The sequence below is a fragment of the Augochlora pura genome, chromosome 7, assembly GCF_028453695.1.
Source record: "Augochlora pura isolate Apur16 chromosome 7, APUR_v2.2.1, whole genome shotgun sequence".
NCBI classification, from domain to species: domain Eukaryota; kingdom Metazoa; phylum Arthropoda; class Insecta; order Hymenoptera; family Halictidae; genus Augochlora; species Augochlora pura.
In genome coordinates this window covers 19,513,754-19,536,140 of record NC_135778.1, presented here as the reverse complement: position 1 = coordinate 19,536,140, position 22,387 = coordinate 19,513,754, and the positions used below count along the sequence as shown (strand labels likewise).

Below are 22,387 nucleotides of genomic sequence, written 5' to 3'. Positions count from 1 at the left end.
ATAACTCATACATTTAAAAATATAAGGTCATTCCATTTATTTTAAACAAAATTATTCTGTTTTAGGTATCCGAATATTACATGTCATTTGTAAATCCATATAGTTGGCATAATACTTTAAGTAATGTGTGAAAATAGATATCAGCCATTAAGCATGAATGTATTTTCTGGTTTAAAATATAAACCAGCATTTAAAAATACACGCTACATTTGAAAACTTCATCTTCTAGTTTAAATACGCTACAACCGGAAGTTATAAATATTTTTCCTTTATTTCAATACAAAGGGACATGCGATATTGGACACCCTGTATATAAATTTCTACCATTTTTTTTTTACTTGATTCCATAAATTTCATGTTTAAAAATGAGATAGAAATTTGGTATTTGTTTGTTTCAACATTATAATTAAGCAAATGACTGATACGATTGAATAATATGATGAAATATCTGTTTGCATACAAGCATTAGGAGTAGCAACAGCAGAAGTTGTTATAATATAATAATTTCATAGTTAACTAACAAAATAAGAAAGTGACTGGTTTTGCTGTTTTGCGATATGGAAGAATTGGAACTGGATGTATGGAAAAATGATTGGGGTCTACCATCAGTTGATGTGGAATGTTTACAAGTTCTGGTATGTAATCAACTTCTTGGTTATGTTACAATTTACCGCAAAAATGCTTTCATTAAAATAAAATAATATGTTTGAAATAATAGTATAAATTATAAGTCGTAGCGTACATTCTGTTAAAAAATTTATTTCACGTTTTATAAGTACTTGTATAACCTGAAAATAGCACAATTTCATTCATAACTCGTCCATGGGAGATTACACTTTGGTTACCTTTCTGAAGAATGAGGACTTTCAGCTTACAATGATGTCGAGTTTATATGTATTTTCAAGTGAAAAATTCTAGTATGAGATTTGAAAACTAAAAATTTTAAATTTTTCAAGGATTTGTTGTAAATCTTTTTCAGACATTTTAAATAATGATATTTGCAATGTATTGTTCTTATTTTTAGAATAAAAATTGTAATGTTTAATTTGTTTGTATGTCATCAAGGTGTTTTAAGCACAAATTTTTACAATATAAAGTTAGCGTAAACAGTGTTCATATAATGAAGTCAGATTTTTTACTACTTGCCAATATTTAAACTTTTATAATCTCATAAAAAAGAGTCATACCATGATAAATCTGAACTCTTTTTAAAATTGGAGCCTTTACACCTTCACAATTCATTAATGAGCTACTTCGTAAAGGGGAGATTATTGTCCAGAAATCTATGTCTGAATCAATTACGATAAAAACGATCTAGTGTATTTATAGATATTTTAATTTTTAACATCTTTCAGATAATGCATGTCTCCAGTTTTCCACCTGTTACATTATGCAAAATTATGTTACAAGAAAATAGACCTTCAATAACATAAGTAGAAGCTTCAATCTTTAAAACAAGACCAGGTTTGTTATTCTGTGACATTCTTTTTTGAAATTATAACAGTCCAAATATCAAAAATTTGTGAAAAGTCTGAAATTCAATGTACGAATAAAATTACAGTGAATGTACAGTATTTTTTGTAATAATTTTTTAAAATTTCTTTGTACAAAGCATTTCCAAAAAAGATATTAGAATAACAACCAAGTTAATGTTTGTAAAAAGAGGTATATCTGAATTAAGATATATTATTATATCAAAATTTATCAATAAACATTTATTTTATTTGTAAACATAAATTGCAAACACTCAATTTATTATTGCCAAAAAAAATAGAATTTTGTTGAGTGGTAACTGCTTCAATTCATTTTAATATACATTTCAATATAATATAATATACAGTTGCATCAATGATTTATAAGCTTATAACTAGCTTTACCAAATGACTTCCATTACAATCTATGTATAATAGAATCAATGTTAACTGACACAACAGAAATATAAAACAAAAACGAAAGAAGGAGAAAGGTGACACTCATGAAATTGACAATAATAATAAGAATGATATAAACTGTTCATATGCGATAACATAAGAATATCTGCTAAAGAACTTATGCCTTCTGTTATAGTACTACTATATCATCACCAAATAAATTTATTTAATAGTATGTTTTGAAAACTTTTATGAACATAATTTTGTTATTGTGACTAAATATTATACACCTTGTGTTGGTAACAGATTGTTTTTAAGTAAAACCAAGGTAAATTGTTTAGTTTTATTTCATTTGCTTTTAACTTATAAGATAATTCCTTCAGATATAATTTCTTTAATAGATAAATTTTAAGTGGTAGATGACAATTTGAGATTATGCAGTTACTGATTGCTGTGCATCTGTTAAAGTTATGTTTAGGGGAAGGAAATCTTTAAATATAATACATGAATCTGTGTTATACTGCTTTCCTTATGTACAATACATACATATTTAGATTATGATTTTAATGAACGAATAATTAAAGTAATAACTCTTCAACAGAATCAGTTGTAAAGCTAGTTTGGTATTTTAAAAGAAATCCATTTCTTTCTAATCAGATTCTAAAATTGAGAGCCGGATTAAAGACGTAGATGGAAATTAGATGAGTGTATTAAGTTTATTTATTATTACTATACACCAAACCATCAATATTTGGTCAATTTCTTTTATATGTTTTCATTAAAGATAGATATAATATATATATATTATATCTATCTTTAATATATATATATATATCTTTAATCATTCATTCAGTAAGATCATAATGTAAGTAGATATTCTTTAGCTATTTTCATGTACTACTTTCATTATTGATGTAGTTTTTAAGAAAAGCGATTTCGAAGATAAAAAATACGTCACTTTGGAAGAACTCTTGTATTTTAACGGTAACGTAATAGATTTCTGACTTACGTAGTATTATTAGAGCGGCAATGATATCTTTTGTCACTCGTAATGTAGCAGTATGTGGTTGTATGAAGGTAGGCGTGCGGTTAAATTAATGTTTGTGTACGTGAGTGGATATGTGTACAATTAATATGAATATATTTACTAAAACTAATAACATCTGGCTAAAAACGATAACGACAACAATAACGAGGAAACGGTAACAACAAGGAATAACACACAAAAATAACAACGACGATACAACAATGATAATTATTTTGAAGAATTGTCAAGTTACTAAGTTAAACGCTTTTTCAAGACTGCCCCATTTCTTAAAGGAAGCACGATCATCCCAGTCGTCAACTTTCTAAATTGCTAAAGAGAGGGAAATTTCCTGTCCCGCAAATTAAATGGAGAATTATATTTAAAAAGATAATTTAGAAAAGTCGTCACCCATGAGGACTTTTAACGAACAAGGCTTATTACGATCGACAGTTGCGGTACACACTCGAGGTAGGCTAGAATTTCACGTCCAAAAATTCCTTCCTTCGCTGCGTTGTGCGAAGATCGCAAATATTTATTCTGCCTTAATCACGGTTAACAACTTGACTGATCAGAGATGTATCTTTTAGTTTCATTGGAAACTATCTGGAAAGGCAGCTACCGCATGCTGTACATTACTATGGATACATTGTAATGCTAATAGAATAAAAACGATGACTCAACTTTTTTATATAACTAAACACAACATAATTTATATAACATTTATTCATTATACGAATCAAGTGATTTATTTTATTTACGAAAAAAAAACATTAGGAAACCCGATTTTTATTATATTTAATTCGAAAGAAAATAACAGTGAAGCTATGCTATTTGGGACTACGTTCGACAGATGTTCAGAGTAGAGATGCTTAAATTACGAGACACGTAGAGTAAAGATGGCTACGATTTCGGGACGTTAAGAGTAGAGACGTTTACTATTGATATCCAGAAAGGAAGTGCTCGATTCGACAGACATTCGCTGAAGCGATTATACGCGTTCGACGGAGAGCCTGAAGAAACGATTCACTGTACTTTTTCAACAACCTTGAAATTTTAAGAAGTTTTGGAGTAATGAAGGTCGAAAAAAACTATTTATATGCGAGCTGAAGACTCGGCGTCGATAACGCAAAATATGGTTTGCAAATGTGGCGACGAAGGTGAAGATCTGGAATCGAAACCACGTCTCTCTAAGAAGATAAGAGCAGTAATCGTTCTTTTTTATTGGTTATAATTAATATCTTTAATATTAACACTACGCCGTCCGCACGTCTAAACTAGATTTTCTTGTGGGGCGCCGCACCGATGGGACTGACTTAAATAATTTCGCTTACCACCGGCGGTGTTTCGAGGTTCTTGTTTACTAATCTTATCGTCAGTTCCCATGTCTCAATCCTGTTCCTCTATCTTCTCGAAATTGTCAGACTATACATATGTAAATAAGTACGAAATTTTTGTTGTATTATATGTTTATCTGTTTATTTACATTTTGTTAGATACTTAGTATTTATCTTTTAAATGAAACGAAGCAAAGCAATCTCCTAGGTGAAGCGCAACTCCACAAGATTTACACATCAAATTAGTTCTTCGAATTTTTTTGTTTTTATAACACACGTGACACCGTCTGCGTTTTCGGTTGTTGGTTTCTGAAATACGTATGAGATGGTGTTCCTTCACGTTGCCGGAAAGTCTGTTGATCGATTGACGACTGGAAGCACGCGATGTACCGGGGACCTCGAAACTCTCTTCGCCAACAGGTAAACGATCTTTTATCCAAGATTCGCATGTTTTGAATAAAAAGTCATGAAAGCGGAGTTTTTTCGAATCTGTATTATAATGTTGCTGCAGTAAGAACGCGTTGTATAGAGCGCAATTGAACAGGTATAACACCACTTTTTTTGACCACTTTATAGTTTTCCGGAATATAGGATAATAGCTCAGAAATTGATCAGCGCGATCTACACCTTTCATATATTTATTGTAATCCAAAATAGACACTGGTTTTTTAATCATTCTGTTGGTTTTTCTGCATTCTTTTGCTGTGTCAACTAAAGTGCCATTGTGTATGGTAGAAATTGTTTTTATTATTTTTGTCTTCGATGCTCTCCATACTTGCGCGAGTACTGCTCCTCTTCGCTGGTACTTGGTTTCAAATACATTTAGTTTGCAGTTTTTCAACTTTGCCGGTAATCCTCTATTCTGCCGCAGCGTTCCACAAATGCGAATTTTCTTGGTAAGCAAATCTTCTGCAAGTTCCACGCTGTTGTAGTAGTTATCCATATACAGGTGATGCCATTTTCCAGTAACATTTTCCAATAGTTTTATCACCGTATCCTTTAAAGGTTTTTTAACGCCAGAGTATATTTTGAAACGCGAAATATATCCCGTAGCGGAATCGCACAGCATCCGGACAAGTATACCATACTTTGTAATTTTCGAGGGGTTATAAACTGTAAAACTCAATCGTCCATGCCACGGTATCATTCCTTCATCGATTGTAATATTTTGACCAAGATTGAGGTTTTCTTGAAACTTTTTTGTAAAATAATCAATTATACCTTGTACTTTGAACAATCGGTCGGCATTATCCGGTACGTTACTATTATCCGAGAAATGCAGAAACGATAATATTTGACGAAATCTATTGCGGGACATCGTTTTACCAAATATTGGCGTTTCCAAAAGTGGATTTGTCGACCAATAATCGTCAATCCTTGGCTTTTTAATGATTCCCATAAGAATAATTAGTCCAAACCATTTTTTTAGTTCGACCGCCGTAACATTGAACGATTTTGCACTTCCTTTACCGGGCTTCCTCTTCGTGTAATTTTGATTGTAGTACCTGTTCGTTTCGGCTCTAATAAATTCAAACAAGTCGTTCCCTATAAATAGTTCCACGACATCCTCGATATTGTTTGCATCTCTGGGAAGTACATTAGGATCGGAAGATCCTTCGAAAGCATTATTGTTTCTTGGTAAATCGAAATCTGACCACTCTTTACTGTTATCTTCGTCCGATTCTTCTGTATCACTTGGTGTTCGCCGAATTTCCCGTCTATATATCTCAGATTCATCCGAAGACGCTGCCTCATTTTCAAATTCGGATGGAACATCAGACAAGATGTCCACACACTCGTCACGTATAATTGTGTCGTCTTTTTCGTCTGTCATTGTCGAAGGGCACGGGTTTTTATTTAAAAACACAAAGTCGCTACGTCTGTAATTTACTGTTAGTTAAACAGAACACGCAATATTAACTTTCGTTCTACAGTTTTGAATACCACAATACAGCAACCAATGCTCACCCGATAATTTTTGCATAGTACCAACGTGGAGCCACTAGCACTTACCCGATAGTTTTCGCATGGCACCAACATAGAGCCACCGGCACTTGCCTGATGTTTTTTGCATGGCACCAACGTGGTACCATCGGCACTTACCCGATCGTTTTCGAATGGCTTCACAATGTAGCCACCGGACAGCATAGTGTTAATATTATGGCAACATGAAAAAAATATACGCTATTAAACATGCAGCAACGCTTGGATTTCTTAACGGATCTACGAGAAGCAGGATTATCACCGAAAAAAATTGGAAGAAAATATGGAATTACCATTAGGACAATCTGTTGCATTATAAAAGGTATCAGAAACATTAATGCGTTTACAGAAAAAAGTAAACACGAACTTAAGCGATGAAGACTAGTAAAGCCACAATATGGGGAAATGGAGGAAACATTATTATCATGGTTCGAATAAAGAGGAGCACTTGGAGAGACCGTATAACTGATGTTCTCATGATAGAAAAGCCGACAGAATTAAAATACAATTTGCTGTCGTGTTCCTATTTTTAAGTGAGTCGTGGCTGGTTGTTGAAATTTAAGAATTGTAAAGATCAGAATGGAGGAGTTGCTTTTATAATTAATTTAGAAAAAATAATAGAGGAAGAAACTATTTATCATATACATGAAAGGGAACTTGTATGGACGGAAAGATGAACATTTTTAAATTGTGTATTTACCACCTAATACAACATCCATCCTTTAACTGCTGGACCATGGTATTAAAGAAAAAACAAAGAGTTTTTCCTCACAAGCTCTTGCAATGTGTTCTAACTTGGAATGGAGGAGTGAATGAATGTTATGGTAACTACGCACTGAAAAAATGAATATAAATTTTATCACAGTCCTGATTGGAAATTACAAGATGTAATGTAAATGCGTGGTTTAAACTTATTAACGATACTAGTCCTGTCATGCAGTCAGACATGATAGAAATTGAACTTCACTGGCTGGATATGTTTAGTATAATCACGGGAAAATCCTGTTCGCCAGCACACTTAACACAATACTTAATACTTAATACAAAGAAGTATTTGGCCACTCAGGTTTCCATAGAGATGGACATTAATTTGATCCATATTCTCAGTATTGAATATTTTATAATGTTTTTACATGTATAACTGCTTAGTGAATACTGATAATCCTGCTTTTGTTTTTTTTTATAATAATCATGTTTCTTGCATCGATGAAACCAATCCTGTCATTAAAAATAGTAGTTTAGAAATAAAAAATTTTAATAATTTTGGTATTTTTGCTATTTTTTCAAATTGTATTTTGTTTAATAACTTGTTAGACATTAAAAAATTTTTCAGAATAGAAGTAAAATAACAATTTGAGTGATTATACAATTTTTGTTATTGTTTCAGGCTTATGCTAAATTTAATGGTATACCTATAAAAGTAAATACTTCTGGCAACCCTTACAATACACCACATGGTCGGTTACCTGTATTGCGTACAAATGATAGAAAATTTGATACGGTTAAAGAAATAATACTTTATTTTCAAGAGAAACAATGGAACTCAGAAACTGAATTGAATGCAACCGAGTGCGCGCTTATTTTGGCATATAATGAATTACTAAAAGAAAAGTTGCTTCCGGCTTTACAATTTATTTGGTGAGTACACATATTTTCATTCTAATTAAAAAATCGTGTGGTATAAACAAAGTGTACAGTTCGAAACATTCACATTTTTAGGTGGATAGATAAAAAAAATGTAGATGAATTAATAAGACCATGGTATAGTAAAGCACTGCCTTTTCCGCTAAATTTTTATTATCCCGGGAAATTTGAACGACAGTCACGTGCTTTGTTTGAGTGTTTGTATCCTACTGAAGATAATATTACTGACATAGAAAATAAGGTAAATAAGTACAATTGATTTTCTTTTGTAATTGAACTAAATCACTAGAACTGCAATGGCTAGACTATTGTACTTTTAGTCGACAGTTTCATGAATGTTCATGTACACAATATGTTTGGAAGGTCATTTTACGTAATAAGGTACATTACATGAAAATTAAATTTAACGAATTAAAAAATTTCAAATCAAAATGGTGGTGTTGAACGACATTTCAATATTTCAAATTTAAAAGAAAGGAACTAAAGTATTTTATACTAGGTATATCATAGACGCAATATACAGCAAACTTGTATTAATTTTGTATTTTATATTACTAAAAGTTTACTGGTGAAGAGTACGATGTAACTACATAAAATTCGTGTAAATTTTCATAAAAATTTAACAGTGCCCTATATAAACTTCAAAATCAGTTAATTCATAATCATGTGACTGACATATAACAAATCGTGTTTTTACTATTACATATTACATTTTTACTATTAATTACTATTATTACATATTACTATATCACGTTTTTATTGGGTTGGGGAATAAGTTTGTAGCATTTTTATATTTCCTTTTATTTTACAACGATTTGTTGCTATTTGACAAAGTGTATAATATTCATTCGATAGAGCTGTTTCTGCTCTACAAAATTGTGGTAATAATTATAACAATAAATTAATTCATTATTTACTATTTATTATTTTTTTTATTCCTGTTAATAAGAACCAGTTTATATAAAAAGCGTAAAAAACAAAATTCACATTGTCATTTTTATCTTCTGGTTCCATCATCTATATTGAAGTTATATTTAAAAGCATTTTTCTAATTTAGTCAAAAAACATTGAAAACATAAATGCTATGAAGACATATTTCCGACTGTTATGGAACATCTTTAAGACATCTTAACGACGTTCGAAGCTAGACGGTCTATTAACGTTTGAATCAAGACGTCCCAAAAATGTCCATTTTAGGGCGTAAGACGCTTAGACCTAAACTGTACATGAAATTAAGACGTCCAATGCTTATTGGGTGTCCATTTTCATGTCGGGCTTTTATTATTGAGCGTTATTTAGATAAAACATTATTTCATTATTAAATTAAAAGTAATTATTTATATAATTAAAATTAGTTCAAATAAGTCTTAAAATAACTTTTGCTAGCTTGAATATATATAAATTGTCGGGATAATATAAATAATATAAATTGATCGTATAATCGTTGTCGGGGCTCGATCTTGAACGTCAAAGATCCAGCGATTGACTAACGCCATCCAGTGAAAGCAGCTGGGAGGATCGCATGCAAATGAAAATTTAAACCATTTTTTAACATATTTTAGTAATATGAATGAATTGACTAGCATTTTACGATGGAAATGGAGTCGAAACTCAAGTATAATCGAACATTTTCTATTGATATGTAATGTAATTTATATTCTTGAAGACAGTTCGAATGACGTCGTGTATAGATTCATTTTCATCGGGAGAAGCTCCTCAAATCATTCGTATTACGTTTACGAAAGTACAGTAATGTCTTCTTGAATGTCACAATTTTGCTCTACCGTGAATGACACGGTGCTACTGCTAGGGTTCAGTAATCTGTCAATTTTAAAAATAAATGTTAACTTTATCGCTACACCAATGCAGAGAATCCACGAAATCGACGAATTTCCATTCCCAACACTAACACAATTTTTTTAATTCAAAAATTTTTAAACCGAATTCTTTTTAACATATTGCTGAAAGTTTTTTGATTAAAATAAGATCATATATGATATTGGCCTAAATTCTAGTTATTTTTTTAAAACATAAAGATAAATGAAATACATAGAACTATGTATCGTTGAGAAACTGAATTTTCAAAGAATATTCTGCTATGATTAGTATGTCGATATTGATTTTTGAGATGTTACAGCAATATTGTGCAAGGTTTAAATAAATTCAAGCATAGACAACTGTATAAAATGTTATTAAATGTGTTCACTTGTGTATATTGTTACATGTTTGTCCCGACATATCGGTAATAATATTGAATGTGTTATTAATATCGAAGAGTGGTTTTAATAAATGTCAATGTACGAAACAGGTATACTCCGAAGCAAGAAAATGCCTGACGCTTTTATCTACAAGACTTGAAGATTCGAAACACTACTTTTTTGGAGATAAACCGACTATGATAGATGCTATTTTATATTCGTATTTGGCGCCGCTGCTAAAAATTTCTTTACCAAATTCCGCCTTACAAAACCATTTGAAGGCCTGTACGAATTTAGTGAAATATGTGTCGCGTATATCGCAAAAGTACTTCGAAAAAGACTGTCAAGAGTACGAGCAACGTAAAGCCGAAGAGAATTCAAACAAAGTGAGGAGAGATTCAGAAACTGATTTTCCTAATAAGAGGAGAAATCAATTTTTTGCTGGAATTTTTGCGACTTTGGCAATGGCAGCTTATGCTATTTCAACTGGGATAGTTCAGGTAAATATATTTTTAGTAAATCATCTCAAAGTTGCAATTTGAAACATCTAGATTAATGTAGATTAATACATATAGTTCTGATTCGAGAATTAAATCTCTTTTCGGCCGATGTTTGGAAGCACCGTTTTTTGTCTCCCTCCATGCGTCTAGACATATTTCGTTCAACAAGAACTGACAGAAAATATAAACAGCTGCATGCGAGAAGCAATTGATCTGATCAGAGTCAAGTTACAATTTTTGACCCTTTCTACGTGAGGCTACTTTGTATTCAAGGATTTCCGATAAGGATCCTTTAAATTTCGTCTCTGAGTATCATCTAACAGCCATTCAGTTGCAACCACAGCACCGATTATGTGGACGTTTTATTTTGAGAAAACATTACGCTTTTAATACGAAAATAACTCAATTTTTATTGAAAATTCTCCTTGCTATAAGAATCAAAGATGAGTCCATGACTATAAAAAGAATGTAATCGTTTGTATTGATACAAGAACCAGAATGTTTCGACCGAAAAAGAATTTTCTCCTTCAAAATTAATTACGATTTTAATGTATGATATTTTTGCCACTCCCTTGCATTAATTACATATGAGTAACTTAAGTACTATAAGTTATTATAAAATAACTTATAAGTTATTGAAACGGATAACACGTCAAAATCATTTTCCAAATTTATTATTCACGCAATACAATAAAATAGTCTTACAGGGGATACTATTGGTAAGATAAACGCATCGATAACAGTAACCTGTAAATGATTTAGAAATTGATTGATACGCGTCTGAGATGCTATGAATAAGGATAGGTGACGCTTGTCAGAGACTTCCTTTTCATGCATCGCCATTTCACTTCTTGCGTAGTGACTTTTCATGGTTGTGGTCATTGTGGTCGTTGCGGGAAGCCAGACGAGCAGAGGGAGTCAGAAGACGGTGATTTTGAAAAATCGGCCGATAATAGCATTTAATTCCCGATTCTAATGTAATTCGTCCAACGAGATAATCATAAATGTAAACGGAACGCCTGCCCCATGTTTATGCGATTGATGTTAATAGCCAAAGCTATTGGCTAATAAATACCGATATCAGGGTTAATTTTAGGTGGTACATTATCGAGGTCTCTGGCTTGTAAAGTTTGCAACACTTGTGGTTGCAAAAAAGAATGCCGCATATCCACACATTTTTAATATTTTGTACTACTTAATTTTTCTCGTTTTCTCATTTTCTTGCGCCTAATGAATTTGTTTTCATTTTTTTTTTTCTGCTAAATATACAAATCCTATATTCTATAGCTCGATTAATATTAGCAGGGTGACCCATAAGTTCTTTCCGCGCTGGAATTATGTGAATCGGTATGAAGTTCGAGTTCTAGACAAATTGACGGAGACCGACCTCATGTAACCGCGTCTGTACGTACAATTTGCTTCTTCAACGACATGGAAAAAAATCCTTCTTTAAAGAGGCCTGTCAGTGGAGACGAGATTTGCATTTTATATGAAAACGTGCATCGAGAACGCATTTGGTCTAAGGAAAATCGACCTTCAACTACGAGGGTTGCCTTTAATATTTCGGGATTAGAGAACAAAAGCAAATATTAATCATTGAAAATCACTTTATTGTTTTTCAAAATATTCCCCATGAAGATCTATACACTTTTGCATGCTTTTGAACCAATTGTCGAAGCACTTTTGCCACTCTGATTGAGGTATCTCCAAGACATGCATTCTGAATGCAGCAACCGCTAATTCAGGTGTCGAAAAACGTTGACCTCTCAGTTTGTTTTTTACGTACGGGAATAAAAAGAAGTCATTTGGTGCCAAGTCAGGACTATACGGCGGATGACTCATCAAATCGATGTTTTGGGTGCTCAAAAATGCAGTTGTTTGAGCCGATGTGTGAGAGCTCGCATTGTCGTGGTGAAGAGTGATTGACAAATTGTGTGGGATCCAACGCGAACAAATTTTTTTGACAGTCAAATGTTTATGCAATATTGAATGTATGCTGGTCCTACTAATGCCTAAGGTTGTCTCAATCTCACGATAGGTCACATGACGATCTTGCAATATCAGTTCGCGCACAGCATCAATGGTTTTCGGAACAACAACTGATTTTGGACGACCTTCACGAAATTCGTCTTGGAGTGAACTACGACCACGATTGAATTCACCATACCATCGATAAACACTGGTCCTTGATGGAGCTTCATCGCCAAAAATTGAATTAAGTTCATCCATGCACTGTTGCTGAGTTAATCCACGTCGAAAGTTGTAAAAAAATAATCGCACGAAAATGTTCACGATTTAATTCCATTTTTGGGCGAGATGAATCTTTTAAGTTACTGTAAACAACACAAATAGCGCTCGTATGTCAAAACGTTCTGAGTACGTGTAACCTCAAAAATGTCCAACTTTACGATAGAGCTGTCAATTGCCAGATTGCAACACTAGGGTTGCCAAATCCCAACAGATAAAAGGCAACCCTCGTATTACGAAGCCAGCACTTCATCCGAAGGGAATTGTTTTGTGCATTTTATGGGACTGGAAAGGTGTAGCGTACTGCGAGCACCTTCGATAAGGTGAACGATTAATTCTGCAAAATATTGCAATCAACTTGATAAATTGAAAGCCGCCATAGCCGAAAAATAGCCAGGATTGGCGATCCTATAAGGTGTCGTTTTTAATCACGACAATGCAAGACCGTATGTTGCGTTGGTCGTAAGACAGAAACTCTTACAGTTTGATTGGGATGTTCAGAAATCCGAAAGCGAAATGAAAACGCATCTCGATCAATATTTTACAAGTAAGTCTCAACTCTTTTGGAAATAATGAGGCTTCCTGAGAGATAGAAGAAGATAATAGAGCAGGATGATTCATATATAATATAATAAAACAACCTTAAATAAGAAAAAAGAAAGGAAGGAACTTATGCGACTCCCTAATGCAAAGGTTTATATACATTAAAAGTGTGGCATGCAGTGTTTTTTTCCATGTAGTAAAGAAATATGAAAGGTCAAAATATTGTGAGCTGATATTACATTGATTACGTTTACATTTAGAGACTCATCTCGTTTAACAGAATAGCACCCATTCTCTATTTCAGACCACCCTCGTTCTCTATCGATCATTAGCATTTGTTATATTATATGATATCTTTCGTCTCCCTTTAACCTTTCTCTTAATTTCTTACTGGATTACTAGATCACGACGCACCCGTGGTCCAGATCTGTAAAAATGTGTACTAAATTTACACCACTGTTATTTGTATGTTACAGTAGAGTGAATACCCCGTTATGTGAACATTTCACCGTACTTTCTATTACAATTCAATGTCTTAATATATTATTTTTGTTGCGTGAAATTTCTTTACAATTGTTTAATATAAAGTTAATATATGTGCATTTATATTTACATTATCAGAAAGCTTGATTTTAGCATAAATGCGTTGAATATATAAATCGATTCAAAATAAATGTCAAGGTTTTTCATGAACACAATCCTCACAGAAACGATTAATAAATGACGTCTAATATCCTTAACAATCCTTATGATATCCTCACATATGAAGCATGGCCTGTTAGATAATTTTATATATTTTATATTTTAATAGAGAAAGATTCGAAATGTTATTGTAGACAATTGGCTGAGGCCACAGTTTCACACATATTGTATACTACGGCGGTCATATGATTACGATCACTTAAAAAACGGTATAAATTTTTTAAAATTGAACTAAATAACTTGAATTCATCTTAGGTGACGAAAGGACTAGCTTATTAAACACTGAACAATATAAATACTTTTTCCAATCTCGTTGCTACTTGGAATGACAACAGAAATAAGGAAAACTCGTTTAATAATTTTTTATCTGAGCCTGTAATGAAAATTTAAAAAATGTGTTCTGCAGATCTCGGTAACTTAAATACATATTGAAAGTTGCATTGAAATAGGATAACGTAGAAAGTGTATAACATCGGAACAAAATTGCAATAGTCGTGATCTTTAGATAATTGTTACTCGTAACAACGTTAACCAATTTCGGTGAAATTTTCAGTATGCATATGTGAATGATTTCATTAATTACATTCCACAGGTGTAAGAGAAAACATTGTTCCGTTACAGTGATAATTTAAAAAAAAAGTTGTTTGTCCTTGTTTTAAAATGTTTGAAGAATATTTAGTCATTTTTCGGATGCAAAACGTTAAGTAATTTAACCGTGACAGCGTGCATGACGTTGACTCGTGCCAGATGTGATATCGCATAAAAGTTGTAAAATTCTTGAACAATAGGTCAAGAAACACAGTTGTGAACCAGTCGCTCGAACGTGTTTCAGTTGCTTTCCGAATTTCTCCAGATTAAAATCGTGAGTGGAAATTGTGGGGTGATTTTTATACGTGCAATTATGGAATTATGGTGTGCGTTGGAAATGCTGGTGAGACAGTGCGTAGATTGCTGGAGGAATGTTCCGAAGGAATTCTTATGCGTGGAAAATATTACAAAATTTTTATTCGTATGAAATTGTGGTTTGCAATGATAGAGGTGGCCCGATCGGCGGTGTTCCATGCTGCCTTTGCAATCCGAGGACGCTTGATCGAGGTGGTAGAAGAGGAAAACATTCCATCGGATTGTCAGTGATTAATTAAGTGACCAGTATTTAATAATAGTGCTGTGGAAATGAACTCCGTCTTAACCCCTTGCACTATGATTCCTTTTATGCTGTATTAATTAGCATTTATTCATTCTTAATACTTTCTTTAATAGGACAATTCCTATTTCTTCTATTGTCTTTATTTATTTTCGTTTCTGTACTTCGATAAAAGAAGAATTAAATTTGGTTTCGATTTGAAATAAATTAGTAATATTTAGTAGACCATGCATGAAATCTTTATCACGAGTGTGACTCGTTATTAGAGTGCAAGGGGTTAGCCATAGCATTCATACGTATTCCTTGCTAAGTGTGGCCACTGAACTAGGATCAGCTGAACATTGTGCGGATCAGTATGTCGACATCGTAAATTGTGACCCACATTTTCAGAAATGTGAACAGCAAATGCAACTCTCAACTAAATGGGTAAGTTTACTATTAATGATATACTTTACGTTTCTTAAACAAGTATATTCTTCTTGTTCTTTAATGCGATTGTTTATTGTTAAATTAGATCTGCGAATCGTTCGTTTAATTCTGTTTGGATACGGAATTATTGAGAAAAAAAATATCTTTTGCGCAATTTGATGGAGTTCATTATTGTTAATCTTCACTATAAACAGCTCAATTAATAATTAAATTACTTATTATTTCAAATCCGAAAAATTACCAAATACTTTTTAGATATTTTTAAAATAAGGATGAACAGCGCTTTTTTTTTAAATTATCACTGTCATAATAGTAAAAAAATTCACATTATTCTCGGTTGATCGATCGCCTTGCAGTGATCCTCTGTATTATAATAAACGGACTCACTTGTGGTTACAGTTATAAGTCATTGTATTTTCAAACTATATTCTCGTGGACTTACATGCGATACATTTGGGTATTAATACAATTTTTTATTGATTATTGAATTACTGTTGCAGTCGCAACAGAACTCCTGCGCATTACGTGTTAAAAATTACTTCAAATTACTTCAGGTACCTCCCATTTTCGGATTGTTTTTGAAGCACCCTGCATATATTTAGTTATTTAAATATTGTAAAGATTATTCTTAGAAAATCCTACGAGATTACGTTACCACGTAGTGGTAATATACATTATTACAATTAATATGTAATAATATGTAAATATTTATCTTTTCATTACTCTTTATTTCTTCTGTTATTTTCTCTATCGTTTCTTCTATTTTCCGACTGTATAGTATTAATTCTCTCGATATTTTTCCCTCCTAACTTTATTTTTATTTCTGTAATTCTCTCATTCCATTCTTTCCATCCAATTATTTCTATGTTCTTTTTTACTGCCACTATGAACCCTTCTCTCGTTCTCCCTTTTATATATGTATACGTCCTCTTTGCTGGAATATTCCACTATTTAAAATCTGCTACCAGCTCATTTTCCATTTTCTTCCAAGATTCCTTTTCCATGCGTATTTCTATTAACCTCACTATGTCCCAAAGCCCTCCAAGTAATTCCATATATCTCTGCATTTATTTCCAATTTCCGTCACATTCCAAAAGCATTCCTTTACTGTCCTCTGTTCCATCTTCTTCACTTCCTCCCTCCCGCCATTCTCTTCTCTACGCTTCCAGCTCTGGACCTCCTCTCTTCTCGGTCCGTCTATACAGTAATGTTTCGACGAATGTCTCAAAGTAGGAATCGAGAATCGTCAGTATGTGTATACGAAGGCACGGTCATTTGGTCCTCGCGGCTCGCCTTTATCGTTGGGAACATCTCATAAAAGAGAGAGATAGAACGAGTCTCGGGGCGAACGAAGCTACCTGGAAGTAGATTACTATGAATACATTGTAATCCTAGCATAACAACGATGACTTAACCTTTTTATTTTCAATTTTTTATACATGAAAATTCTTTTAATATATTGGTCGGATTTTTTCAATTAAAATGATACCAAACACGACATTTTTTATACTGTATTGATTCATTATACAAATCAAGTATCTTATTTTATTTACGAAAAAAGCATTCAGAAAACCGATTCGTAATTATAAAGAAAGAATTAAAGACAACGCTACATATGGTATTGTGTAATTCGAGTATAATGAGGCTTCCTGAGGGATGGAAGAAGGTGATAGAACAAAAGGGTTCTTATATAATAAAACGAATCACATCTTAAACAGTAAATAATGTGTATTCATTTCATATTAGAAAAAAGAAAGAAACTTAGGGGATACCCTAATATTTGCAAGATTCTACAAATTGTGAATATAGTGGTTTCATATCGCTTATCTTTCTCTTCTACCATTTTTTCTAGCTACACTGGGAAAAGAGCTATGACTTGTAACAGTTTCGTTGGACAATCTGTAACATCATTTGTTTTGGACTGATCTGATGATAATCTTCGGTGATGGGATAGCGTTGTGCATACACAGAAGCAACAGATAAAAGTATAAAACGTTTTTACGGTTAAATATGAAAGATGGAAAAAGTAAAAGAAGATCGCTAAGGTGGTGTTACTTATGAGGTATTGAAAAATTGGGTACACACGCACCGCACAAGTTTGCAGTTGCAATTTTTGTACAATGTATAAGTTCCTAAATATATTTACTTTGCTAAAGAGCATTGGATCTATCTCAAAATTTTACAAAAACCTTTTCAAATCGCAACGACATTGCGATCCTCCCTAGGTTTTGTGAAAAATTAAACTGTTCCATTTTGGAATTTGCATACAAAAGTCAGACATAGACAGTAAGTAAACGTAAAAAAGGGAAAAAGAATCGAGGTTATACAACTACGTATTTGGTAATTATTTACATAATGGGCAACCTCACTGATAACAATAACCTTGAAATATTTTGACAAGGTCAACCATTCTGAACAACTTTTTCACACATGAGGGTTATTAGTTTCTGTTGTTTTACAATTCACATTATTCAGCTCTAGATTTGTTTACATGTCAATCGTAGGTTTTATATATTATATTTCAAAAACTGTGGAGGTTGGTTTGAGCCTAGGAATATGTATATGGCACGGAGCGACCGTTAAGCTTTGCATTGTTGTTGTATTTCGTATAGCATTTTTGCATGTACAGTCGGTCCCATCAGTATTCATACTCCCATTGCTTATGGAAGAAATCTGTTGAAATCAAGGGATGCATGTAAAATTTTGCAATAAACTTTATATTATGAATGAACACATGTATTAGGTTGTTCGGAAAGTAATTTCGTTTTCTCCCGACAGAGGATTTAATTGTATTTTTTACACCCAACTTCACACTTAAGCCGCATACACATTATATGTTTTGAGAGCTGATATAGCAAGGCTTGTGTGTGAAAAAGTTCAATTGATTCTACGCAGTAGTTTTCAGTTGGTGCCTTTTTAAATATGGAGAGCAATAGGCAACATTTTCGTCATATTTTACTTTTTTACTACAGAAAAGTTAAAAATGCTATTCAAGCCAGAAAGAAATTAACCGTTGTGTATGGAGAAGATGTGTTGAAAGTACGCTAGTGCCAGAAGTGGTTTGCAAAATTTCGACCCGGCAATTTTGACGTCGAAGATGCACCTCGTTCTGGAAGCCCAGTTGAAGCTGATAAAGTCACGATAAAGGCATTAGTTGATGCAAACCGATGAATAACAACACGTGAGATCGGTGGGAGGTTAAATTTATCAAATCCAATTGTTTATGACCACTTGAAAGGCTTGGGTTTAACCTTAAGGCTCGATATATGGGTCCCCATGTTCTCACGGAAAGTTTGTGTCGTTGCGTTGACGTCTGTAATTCGCTTCTCAAACGTCACGAAAATTATCCATTCTTGAAGCGCATCATTACTGGGAACGAAAAATGGGTTGTACATAACAATGTCAAACGCAAGAGGTCATGAAGCAAAGAAGATGTATCGGCTCAAAGCATTTCCAAAGCCAATATCCATTAAAAAAGGGTGATGCTGTCTGTTTGGTGTGATTTTAAAGGAATCGTTTTTTTAAACTTCTATCGTATAGCACAACAATTAATTCAGCAGTCTACTGTCATCAGCTGAACAAACTGAATGATGCACTTCAACAGAAAAGGCAAGAATTAATCAACAGAAAAGTTATAATGGTCCACTAAGATAATGCGAGAGCTCATACAAGTTCGATCACTCGCCAAAAGCTTTTTTACGACTTAAATGGGAAACAATGTCACATGCAACATATTCTCCAGATCTGGCACCTTCGGATTATTATTTGTTCCAGTCACTGCAAAATTTTTTAGACGGTAAGACCTTCATTTCAAATGAGGAGGTCAAAAACCACCTCGATCAGTTTTTTGCCAACGAAGTCCAAACATTTGATGTGCGTGGAATTATACTATTACTAGAAAGATGGAAAAAGGTATTGGGAACAGAAAGTGTACGGTCCCGAAAGGATACATGCCGCCGTCCCCATAAACGACCAGCGACCAAGGGTTCGCATCGCTTGCGCCGCACGTGTAACAAGGGTTCGCATCCCTTGCGCCGCACGTGCAAAACACGCGAGGTATTTTCGGAATCGGGCTCCGAAAAATCGGTCGCTTCTCACAATGATAACGAATGTGTGAGGAGTATGTTCCCGAACCGACACTAAAATTGCACTCCAATTACGCCACTGGATCCGGCTCGAAGGACCATGTAGTGTGTCGTGGCGAGGATAATAAAACTTCGTTCAGTATAAATAACTTAATTTATTGCACTTTTCTATCCCGCACTTGTCACCGGCCGATTTAACATTGGGTGACTATTTCAAAGGAGTCGCAGTGGTAGTAACAATCTTGTGGTCGGTTGGATGTTGTGTAATATCGCAATGTCGTACTGTATGTTTCGTACTGGTAAAAGCTAAACGTAATGTCGTACTGTATGTAGTGGAAAAAAGCCCCGCTGCTTCGGAGTACGATCTTTTATCGCCTCGCGGAATGCCGCGATAAGGCCCAGTTTGGGGGAAACGTCATCCCTATTCGTTGATTGACTTGAGGGAGGAGGATCTTCTCGAGCATCCCCTCCTCGGTCGAGGACGAAAGTCCACCCTCAAGTCAATGCTGGAAAATTCCCGAAAACTGCCGAAGACGGTTGGAAATCCCCGAGTGACGTCACCCCGAAGCAGCGTGACGATGTGGGCCCGAATGGCCCGCCGCGGATTTATGGCCCTTAACCTGGCGATGGTCCCGATGGCCCAAAGAAGCGACCGATTTTTCGGAGCCCGATTCCGAAAATACCTCGCGTGTTTTGCACGTGCGGCGCAAGGGATGCGAACTCTTGTTACACGTGCGGCGCAAGCGATGCGAACCCTTGTTACACGTGCGGCGCAAGCGATGCGGACCCTTGGTCGCTGGTCGTTTATGGGGACGGCGGCATGTATCCTTTCAGGACCGTACAGAAAGACCAGTATATAATTTAATAAAATATTTGTTCATTATACGAAAATTGTCTTTCATTTTCACAAGAAAAAACGAAATTACTTTCCGAACAACCCAATATAAAGCTTATTTATACCAAGTTTAGTCATAAGTTTCTAAATACCCTCTACGCAAAATAATATATTTAGGATTACGATTATATTTAAGGGAAGGAAGCGGTTAACGTGGCCAAAATTACAGGAGAAACAGAATACGACACGAACCCAATAAATGTAATATTCTCAGTTACTAAGTATATTATTCTAAATCCCTCAACAATTTCCTTTCTCGACCAAGCTTAGAGGAATACATTCCTCTTCGAAAAAGAGATAAAAGCTAGCCGCAAGGTTCAAGGAATCGTATCATGTCTACGCTAAAAGAACACTTTCGATTCCGACCACGAGACATTCAGTGAGACATTACATCGTTGTCCATATTAACGTGTTCTCCGAGTATTGAAGGTTACTTTTTTTGTTTTTGTTTTAATTTGTTTACGTATGAATAAAAACTCTATATTACTATTACTTTATAAAAAAAAAATATTACATCGTACGGCAGTTGTCGCTTTAGTCGTATGCTTTATGACCCGTTTCACTTTGGGGAAAAATCTGGGATCCCTGGCCTAGCTTACGTTATAGGGGCTATCGAAACCAAAGTTCCTAAAGAATTGGTGGTACGAAATACTCCCTGAACATCACATTCCTCGCAATTATCATCAAGCTCCTTTTTCAAAAAGAAACAAGTGGAGTGAAAGGGATTGCCTTCGCGCTGCCAGATGCACACGCTGCTGTACGGGGCTACGATACATGCGTCACCAATCCTCAATCCTTCGATATCTTATTTCTCTGAGACGCCTGAGCATAAACTTTTATGCATAATATTATCCAAACGTCATCACAATAATCCAGTTTTCACAGCGCTGTAACAGTCATTGACACGTGTACGTGATCTTATGAATTCATTAATTATATGGTAAGGTGTAAACGATAAGGATAATTCAGCTCAAATTTTGAGAAAAATATATTTCAATTGTAGTATTAAAAATTAATTACATCGGATATCAAAGTGTTAAATATATACTGAAGTTTGTGGCGATTGTGTAGAAAAATAATATTTGCATATTATATTGTTAATTCATTCCCATTTATCAGACCAATTTTATTTAGATGTGTATATTTGAGTAATTAATTAGCCATACTCTAATCAACACAACAGATTCAATGGAATCAGCGAATCGCTGAAGCGGAACAATAGTTTAAAAATGTTTTTATGATAATAATAAGTAATCTATTTAAATTTTTGTATCCTAATTTTTATGTATAATTGCTGACTGTATATTTTCAGTCATCGACACACGAAAAGCAGACAAAGCATTATATACGCAGCCGGCAGAGGATACGAGACAGAAATCAACGAGCGCAGAAAAATGGCGGAATCGATCCTTGATATCGATAAAATGAAATGATGGCACGCCAGTTCTGATGTAAAAGAAAGTCATAGATTCATGATTCTATTTTCTGAATTGATGTATTAAGAATTGTATCAAAGAAGAATAATAATAGAATTCTTATTTAACTTGGCTTGTTCTTATTAGTTTAAACAATATATTCTACATAATTCATAATTATAATTATAAGTACCCACAATTACAAGCATCGAAGCATTTATACAACAAATAAGAAATGTTAAGAAAATGTGCAATCAGCGACGTTCATCAGCTAGGTCTGCTATACACGTGAAAGTAATAAAAAAATAAATAAAGAACTAAGTTAATATCTGTACTAGCAAATGTCATGGAATGTTTTTTTCGCCAAAAT

The 22,387-nt window shown here is 33.8% G+C and overlaps 1 protein-coding gene across 11 annotated transcripts; it reads left to right on the top strand.

Moving 5' to 3' along the window:
- Positions 1–357: 357 nt before the first annotated feature.
- Positions 358–22,188, top strand: LOC144472345 (metaxin-1). Of its 11 annotated transcripts, none has more exons than XM_078185332.1 (6): positions 358–635; positions 7,603–7,672; positions 7,745–7,853; positions 7,935–8,100; positions 10,168–10,557; positions 21,915–22,188. In XM_078185332.1, the coding sequence occupies exons 1-6, from the start codon at positions 558–560 to the stop codon at positions 22,014–22,016; spliced, it is 915 nt and encodes a 304-aa protein (XP_078041458.1). In that variant the 5' UTR covers positions 358–557; the 3' UTR covers positions 22,017–22,188. The 11 variants fall into 11 exon arrangements, 9 of the variants coding, with proteins under 9 accessions (XP_078041458.1, XP_078041454.1, XP_078041457.1 ...); XR_013494412.1 differs by adding an exon at positions 11,863–11,961 and having other exon boundaries at positions 359–635; positions 7,603–7,853; positions 21,915–21,942; XR_013494411.1 differs by lacking the exon at positions 21,915–22,188 and adding exons at positions 17,475–17,684; positions 18,595–21,898 and having other exon boundaries at positions 359–635; positions 7,603–7,853.
- The last annotated feature ends 199 nt before the right edge of the window (positions 22,189–22,387 follow it).

Excerpts from the sequence above, each read along its gene's own strand:
- LOC144472345 (XM_078185328.1), top strand. The coding sequence starts at position 558 with ATGGAAGAATTGGAACTGGATGTATGGAAAAATGATTGGGGTCTACCA. Across the intron at positions 636-7,602 it reads TGGAATGTTTACAAGTTCTG|GCTTATGCTAAATTTAATGG; the intron begins GTATGTAATCAA and ends TTATTGTTTCAG. Across the intron at positions 7,854-7,934 it reads CCGGCTTTACAATTTATTTG|GTGGATAGATAAAAAAAATG; the intron begins GTGAGTACACAT and ends TCACATTTTTAG.